Genomic DNA, 8,791 nt, shown 5'->3' with positions numbered 1-8,791 from the left:
GACTCTTTTAGACCCCATGGACTATAGCCCACCAGCCAGTGAGTAACCATTCCTTTCTCTAGTTGCCATTTTATATTGTCTAAGAAAACTCAGTATTTCTGTGTTGAAAATCATTTCCGCTCAGGTCTTTGAAGGCCTTTCTTAGTTCTGATTTTTCATATATGTCCTTTTTTCTTTATAACTCTAGAAGTTTTTTTCACCTGGAGTTCTGAAATTTTACAGTGATAATATACATTGTTGCTGGTCTTTTTTATTCACTACACTAGGTGTACTCAGTTGTCTTTTTAATCTGTAGCATGTTTTTCAGGTTTGGTAAATTTTCTTTAATTTCTTCCTCACCATTTTCTCTTCTTTTCTTCTGAAATAAATGTTATCAGATGTTAATTGGCCCTATTTTCTCCTTTTCATTTTATTGACCCATTGATCTGTTTTATCACTTTCTGGGAGATTTATTTGACCTTAACTCTATGATATTATTTTTAGTTCAACTGTCATAATTTTAATTTCTAAGTACTTTTTTCTGATTGTTACTTCTTTTTAGCACCCTTTTACTTCATGGGAGCAGTATTTTCTCTTACCCACACATAAAGGCTTTCTCCAAATATCCAGTCTACCTTTGGTGCTGACATTAAAGAATAATACACCAAAAAGCCAGTTGGAATTCTTTTGGGCTTTACTGTGGAGCAGCCAAGTAGATAACTCTTTGATAGAAAATCCTAAATGGCAATTCCTATTGGAATAGTTTAATTTCTCCAAAGTAGGGAGGGTCTGCCCATCTCCTTCTGCCTGGTAGGAGGTCCCTCTCCTTGGCTGTTGGTGTTCTGAACTTGGGTGCAGGGTTAGGGCTGAGGGTCCCACCATTATACAGCCTTGCGCTAGATCTTCCGTTTCATTTTGACACTGTATCCTGTCACTCATGCTTTCCACAGCCTGTCCCTTCCACGGTGCCCCCAAGTCTGAGACTCACTAGCTCATTTCCTCCAAAATATAATTTCCAATTTTCTGTTGAGCCTGGGGAGGGAATCTTAAGTGTCCACGTTTTTCTCAAGCAGCTTCAAACAACCTTCAGCACCACCCCCTTGTCACCGACTCCCACCCCACCACTGTACTCCTTCCTTCCTAGAATCTGGGGCATCCAATTATGAGGTGAATCTTCAATTTTCTCTCCTCCTACAGATAGCAGTTAGCTTGTTCATCCTTCTCTCCTTTCCTTCAGTTAACATCTACATATAAGCAAGTATCTTTTAGTTTCGTTTAATATAGAGTCAGGTCTGAAAAAAATAATAGTAAAATCTATACTACTCCAGTTCTTTGTGTTATTCTGAAGTTAAGAAAAGTAAACTTTTTAAACTTAGCCATCTTGAAATTGCAACCACAGCCTTCTTGAAACACTTCTAGAAGATTATTTTAAAATTTCCTTGTATGAAGGTCTCAGGTTGGAAATACCATCCATCTCCTGTATAGTGACTATATATTTAGGTCCCACTATTAAGACATTATTTTTTCCTTCTAGATTCCACAGCATGATTTTGAAAAATCATCAGAAAGCAAAAATGTCCCATCAGAACAAGAACCCACTACTAGTAAAGGTAAAAAAAAGTTTAAAATTTGCATTTTAAAATTATCTGCAGTGTGTCCTTTATGTGCTTAAAAACAAAGAAATCTAAATTCTTAGCTAATGGAAGTTTGAAAGTATTTTGGACCTGATACATGTCTTTTTTCTCTCCCTAAATCCTGTGTAGAAAATGCTAGGGCTTTGTTTCTGCAAACAGCTGTTAAAGAAAAGTTGATAAATACTCAAACACAAATTTTGTAAGGAAAGTAGTCTGATTATACATTTATACATTTTAGTCTTTATTTGGCGCATTAGTAAAACTTAATGACAGTTGCATAACACTAATATTAAGACTTTCTTTTGATGACAGGTGACCAGGATAGCACTCCTGTGAAGCCCTGTTACCTCAATATCGTGGAAAATGAGCAACCTTTAAATAGCCCTGTCCAGAAGGACACTCTCACTACCATCGACTCGTCCAGTCAGCCTAACCCTTTGCCTTTACCTTTAACTGAAATTGAAACCTTGGTGCCTAGAGTCAAAGAAGTGAAATCTGCTCAGGAGACTCCTGAAAGTTCTTTGGCTGGAAGTCCTGATACTGAATCTCCAGTGTTAGTGAATGACTATGTAGGTATCGTGTGCATTTCATTTCTGTGCCCCTTTCTTCATTTGCAGGTTAACATTTCTCGTATGTAAACACAACTCCACTTTGCGTTTGGGTTTAGAAACTGTTGGAGCATACTTATTTCTCATTCAGACTTATTTTAAACTCAAACAGAAGAGTGATAGTGAACGAAGATGACCATTTCAAAACCTACAATTCTACTTTTCATAGTTTTGAGAACCAAAGAGATGAATTGTATGTGGTAACCTTGAGAGAGTTCATTTGACAGCAGTAGAGTCCCTGTCTATTTATAGTGAATGACGAAAAAGTAAGCTAGCAAATTTGCATTTATAATGTAAGTACATAAGTTTAGGTTTTCTCCAGACATTTGTTTCAATTTAATTTTATAGCCAATAGGTTGTTTTTTGGGTCCTTGGGTTGTGTATGTTTTATATACTTTGTCTTGTGGGTAAAAATGAAGGGATTTATAATAATGTTCTTTAAGTCTAAAGAACATGTTTCACATATTTTTTAATCAACATCAGTTTTCTTCCAAAAGATATGTTTATAATATAATTTCAAAGCTTCTCAGCAAAAGGGGGTATTTCAGAAACAGTAGAAAGAGTATCTTAATTGTTTTATTTGCTTCACTAACAGTAAAATTTTCCATTGAAAACTGTAAAAGTCACTTATTAGGTTTCTTACTGTTATTATTTGATGAGTGCATAGAATTGCTACAGAAGGGATTTGCTCAAAATTTACTTGAAGTTAGATCATAGAAGGTCCTGAAGGATTTTGGATTTTAGGCAAGGAACACTATTAAAGGTCTTGCGCAAGAAAGTGAAATGGTCAGAGTCACGGATTTTGAAGATGAATCCGATGACTGTATAAGAAGTGTTGTTAAAAAAAAATTAAAAAAAAAAAAGAAGTGTTGTTGAGGAGTCAGAGTTGAGAGTCTCCAATATCATATAAATACAAATTGAGCTGAATGAGAGAGGAATGGGTGAGAAATGTTTCAGGAAAAAGAAGAACTTAAGGTTTCCACTTGGGTAATTGGTAGAGTGATGATACTATTAAAAATCAAAAAACTGGGAGAAAACGCTTCAGGTTTCTGAAAAACAGTGTGAGGTGATTTTTAATAACTTTTGTGAATTACTAAATTCGCACCTCATCTTTCTGTTTGAGCTTCCAGAGTTGATATTGAAAATCTGTGTTTACTTATATTCTTCTGAGTACAGCTCTGATGCATTCTGTTAACATATCAAGAAATGAGGGTTGTCGTAATTATTTTAGCCCTCAATGTAACTACTACTGTTTCTTCCTTTAACCTGTATGAATGGGCTCTTTATAAAATGGGTGCACAGAAGCTTCACTGTGTGCCCACTGTTACATGTGGGCAACCCTTCGTGTTGAACTCTAGATTTCTGTTCTACTCATTGAGCTAAATATAGAAGAAAAGCAAATACGACAGAATTACTGACATCTATACACATGTGAGAATCCACTTTATCTCTTGGCATGGATGACTTTGGTTTAGATCCAGAGATAGAGTGGATTGCCTTCATTAAATATAATTTGTTAATCTTATAGGAAGCAGAATCTGGTAACATAAGTCAAAAATCTGATGAAGAAGACTTTGTGAAAGTTGAAGATTTACCACTTAAACTGACAATATATTCAGAGGTATTTCACTCTCTTTAATTACAGTTGTTGTTATATAGCAGATATTGTTAAAATGAAAAATGATTTTGTATTTTTCATTTTCATTCTACAGGCAGATCTAAGGAAGAAAATGGCCGAAGAAGAACAGAAAAACCACTTATCTGGTGAAATATGTGCAATGCAGACTGAAGAATTAGCTGGGAATTCTCAGACACTAAAAGAACCTGGTAAGAGTTAGCAGTTTTAATCATATCACACTGAAAAGTTACTGAATCTTGATACCATCATTTTGTTTTAGTTTTTAAAATGTGCTACTAGTACCTGGAAGATAGAAGCCAAACATTAGAAAGGAAGCATAATTCTGTAAAAATTTTAGTTCCATTGCCCAATTTATAAAATAGTACTATCAGATAATGTTTTCTATTTTTAGTTTTAACAGTGTAATAGATGCACATGGCTTAAGAAAGAAAGCTACAGAGGAGTTAGTGATGATTGTCAAGAGCCCATTTCTTTTAATCATTGGTTTTCAGTTCTTTTGGAGGAGGCCCTTTATATCTCTATATACTATTCTTATAATTTTCCTGAATTTTAAAAATTAGATAATGTTTCTTATCTCCCAAATGAAAAGTTATTTACACCTACCTCTTCTTTCAGTGTTTCTGTTATTTTTGGTTTTTCTGCTACCTTTGTTCTTATAAATGTACGCATTTTCTAGTTCTGTCAGTTTTGGTCATTACCCAACTGCTTGCTCCTCCCTTTTTCCTTCTCTGTTTGATTTACTCATTTCATACCTTATTGACCTTATTAAACACACTTATATTCTGTTTTTGTAACTATAAAAATGAAATCTTTTACACTTTCCTGAAGATTTTATGATTCATTGCAGAGCCAAGTGATAGTCCCAGGAAATCTGGGAAGATTTCGTTCTTTTGGGTCTAATAGCACAACCCAAGGGCCACTCAGAGGAGAACATTTCTTGCATTAAGGTCAAGGATTTTCTGTTTGTTCATCAATTGATGAAACTCAAGATTTTTTGTTTTTTTTAAGAAATAGGGTGACGAAAAGAGAAACCATATATCAAACCTTCAGTTAATCTCCCAGTTTTCAGCCCATTCCTGCCTGTTAGGGCTGCAGTTGGTACCCTCTCCCCTGCTGCCTGTCGTTGCGTGTCTGGGCTGCAGCTTCCTCCATGTTGCCCTGCGCCTCCATCTGTTCTCAGCGTTCTGGAAATTTGTTTTTATCTCCTGTCCTCTGGTTCTGTCACAACCACTTCTTTTATTGGTCTGGATTTATTCATTTTTATACTTTTTTTTTTCCCTAATGTATTTTTTGTTTTGTTTTTTTTTGAGAGCAAGTATGTGCTCAGTCTGCCATCTTAAGATGGAAACCCTTACCTATGCCTTTTAAACTGTTGGTGGTGTCATCAGGGAATTATTGTAGCAAAGTAAGTTTCTTTTGTAATAACTTTATATTAAAATTGAAAGTTTTAAATGGAAGAGAACAATATTAAACTAAATTCTATAAGGTCATATTAACTCAGTAAATAATTTATAAGGCATTAACCATGATTCTGTTTTTCAGAAACAGTGGGAGCCCAAAGTACATGAGATGTCTCCAGAGGCTCATCTAACTCTTTCTTGACATGATCAATACGTATATGAAAATGGCACTAAATAAACATCTGTTTTAATCTGTATAAAATGTAAATCAGTTTGACACTGCATTTTTGGTACGTGTGCTAATCTCTGCCCATGGCAGTTTAAAACATCAAAAACTGAATTCTGGACAGATTCAAGCCTTGATACACTGTGGGGTTTTTTTCTTTTTCTTTCATTTTTTTGGTCCTGATTTTTTTCCCCATTGTGATGTTTAATAACATAGAATTTAAAATGTAGTTTTAAATAAAGTTTGGACTTATCTGTAAACTATCTTTTTTGAAAATTATGTTGAATTCTATACAGCAAGTCACTGTTCTATATAATTAGGCTGTTTAGAGAAGAGCAATGGTCAAGAGTTAAAGAAATATACTATTTATTATAAAGCCCAGCCTTCAGGCCAGGCTTCCAAATAATGCCAGTGTTGCTGCTATTGAGTCTGATATTCTTTTAGATACCTGCGAGTCTTATTCCTTTGCAAGAATAGGGCAGGTTATAAAGGTATCCAGGATTTCTGAGAAGTTACTATAGAATATAAATATTCTATTCAAATTGGATAATAAGTTTAGAATACTTGTCCTTAGTACCTAGAATTTACATAATTATCTATTAGATAAATATTTTCTAGGATTTCAATTCATATCTGTGTTGCCTCAGTTTAAACGTTAAAAGAGAGAACATTTTCTATAATTAGAGAATATTTCCGCTTAAACAAGGAAAGTAACATTGTGATTACTTTAAAAAGGAAAACCAAGCTCTTTAAAGTAAGGATTAATAGAACTAAATTTACGTACCAGAGCACTAAGGTTCTATTTGCTTTTGGACAACCTTGCTTTTTGAGACGATAATTTAGGCCAAAACGTAGCAGTTGTCTCTGTGTGTAGTGAGAGAGAAGCAGGTGTGCAGATGAAGTACTGTATGGAGTAATGAGAATTACGTGACCTCTTTATCACTAAGCAAATCAGCTTTTCAAAGGTGGTGTACTTGTAGATCCCATCTTGCCGTATATCGAGTTAAAGGCTTCACGAAGCCAGTTAACAAGTCAACTTTATAGACTGTTCCTTGAATAAAATACGAAGAATTAGTCCAAATTAGTCTTTTAAATTTGTCAACAGTTTACTGAAATACCCCATAAAAAAAGAATTTGGTTGGTATTCCTTCGAAATTCTTGCCTGATACTTCAGTGTAAAACTATAATGTCCAGTCAGGGAATATTAAATGAGGATTTCCTTCTGAGGACATTGACTATATTGTTCTGTAATTTAAATTAGGTGAAACATATATCTCCAACTTTATTAAACTTACTCAGAACACTATCATTCCAGAAGCAGGAATTATTCAATTGGCTTGACTTCAGGGAAATTGAAGCATAGTAGGTATACATATATATTACATGTATACTTAAGTTCTAGATTTGTTTTCTAGACTCTACAGAAACTTCATTTTGATACACTCAAGCCAAGCCTTACACATTAAATATTAAGACTGTCTCTCTCTCTGCATACAAATTAAAGATGGGATACAGTGGAATCGTTGTACTTAGATCTTAAGTTATTGTAGTATCTGTGAACCTTATCAAATTTGTTTATTTGACTTAACAGCTGTTGTAATCTGGTCTTTTGTTTTCTATTATAGTAGATAATTTAGTTTTAAGTGCTTGAGAGCAGATAACTTGCTTAATATGTTTTTCCCTGGTAACTATTGCTAAAGGGTTAGGCATTCAATATGTACTGTTGTCTTAATTTTTAAGTTAAAAATTTGGTTAAAGGTAAAAGAGGAAGAAAGGTCAAAATAAGTGAGAGAGAAACCTAGGCAGGTTGAAATAATGCCTACAAGATTGAGCTCACCAGACTGTGCAGCAGGTACTCTTTGTATTTTTAACATTCACTTTGGGTAAATGCTTTTTCACTGTTAATAAATGTGTATCCTGCATACAACCCTGAATTGCATTTTCATTTAAATTGACAAACTCATGTATGCTTTAGAATTTATTCCAGATTTTTGGCTTATTTGACAATTTTAAGTGTGTTTAAAAAAAAAAAAAAACAATACAAACTATTATATATAAAATAGAAAACAATAGGGTTCTACTGTATAGCACAGGAAAGTATTCAGTATCCCCTAATAAACTCTAATGGGAAAGAATGTGAAAAAGAATATGTGTATAACTGAATCACTTTGGTGTATGTATACCACACACTAACACTACATTATAAATCAACTATGCTTCAATTAAAAGAAAAAGAAATGAAAGATAATGACATATCAACCAGCCAGAGAGATTTATTAAAGTAGAAACATTTTTTACAGTGCAGCTGTGCTCTTCTTTTTTTTAGTTACATCTGTCTTACATACAGTGTACAGAAAATCCTCATGTTTACTCAAAATTAGATTGGTATATTTCTTGTTCAACTTTCTTTAATATAAAAAACTCATTTTTAAAAATCTGTCAAAGAAATAACTGGCTCTGGGTTTCACTTGTTTCACTGTACAAATATGGTTGCTCAGTTGCCTTGCCTGGAGGAACCAGCATTTCTTGTTCTTTCTGCACAACTCGACGTTTTAATGTTCACTATCTTTACACATCTAGTTTTTTCCTCATATTAACTAGTCTCTCTGGCTGACCCACTTTCCATTAAAGGAAAAAGGAACACAGGAAAATTCTGTGCCTACAAATGACTGATTCATATATGAACAGAGTTTTAATTATCTTATGAGTTCATTTCATCTGCCCAGACTCAGAAATATCCACAACAGAATATCCTTCAGGCCAGCAGTTTATAGAAAGCTATTGATTTATTTGAAAACTAATCACAGCATGTTTCAGTATAACAGAGTTCTGTTCTCTCACATACTTAATATATTTCTTGCATTATGACTTTTCCTATGTGTAGTTATCCCAAGTGTACATGTCTGGCAAATCACATGTGATTAACTTAATATAAATAGTATAGTTATAATATTAAGAATATTAATCAGAAATATTAATTAGAAATCTTCACCTTTAATGAGCTGAATATCCCAGAGTATAGTTGCATGTTTAAGGCCATTTTGTTAACCAAATGATATCATGAAAAGACTGAAAATTATAAGTGCTATACCAGCCCACAGTGGTAGCATTCAGCATTGGCGTTAAACCTCACTCTTTGTTAGACTGTGTCCATGTATATACATTTCAGGGGTTTTTCCATTTTCATTCCCCTTTCATCTGTCTCACAGTTGATACTCAGTGTATCTTCCTAGAAGGTATGTGTATAGGCATATCACACTCTGACAGATGAAGTAGTGCTTGTGGAAATGCTTTGATGACAAGTG

The 8,791-nt window shown here is 34.0% G+C and overlaps 1 protein-coding gene across 6 annotated transcripts in view; it reads left to right on the top strand.

Annotated features, from left to right (window-relative positions):
• Positions 1-7,630, top strand: part of PCM1 (pericentriolar material 1) — a 91,137-nt gene extending 83,507 nt beyond the window's left edge. For 3 of the 6 annotated variants that reach the window (XM_010858366.1, XM_010858365.1, XM_010858367.1), the window contains 5 exons: positions 1,514-1,589; positions 1,926-2,182; positions 3,750-3,842; positions 3,934-4,048; positions 5,403-7,630. In XM_010858366.1, coding sequence (XP_010856668.1) covers positions 1,514-1,589; positions 1,926-2,182; positions 3,750-3,842; positions 3,934-4,048; positions 5,403-5,428 — 567 coding nt within the window. In that variant the 3' untranslated portion in view covers positions 5,429-7,630. Of the gene's footprint in view, positions 1-1,513; positions 1,590-1,925; positions 2,183-3,749; positions 3,843-3,933; positions 4,049-5,170; positions 5,382-5,402 lie in introns of those variants that run through there. The other 3 variants (XM_010858364.1, XM_010858363.1, XM_010858362.1) reach the window with 1 other exon arrangement.
• The last annotated feature ends 1,161 nt before the right edge of the window (positions 7,631-8,791 follow it).

Source organism: Bison bison, unplaced genomic scaffold (genome assembly GCF_000754665.1).
Source record: "Bison bison bison isolate TAMUID 2011002044 unplaced genomic scaffold, Bison_UMD1.0 scf7180017864386, whole genome shotgun sequence".
Lineage (NCBI taxonomy): Eukaryota > Metazoa > Chordata > Mammalia > Artiodactyla > Bovidae > Bison > Bison bison.
Note: the sequence above shows the minus strand (reverse complement) of the source record. Positions and strands in the feature narration are given on the sequence as shown.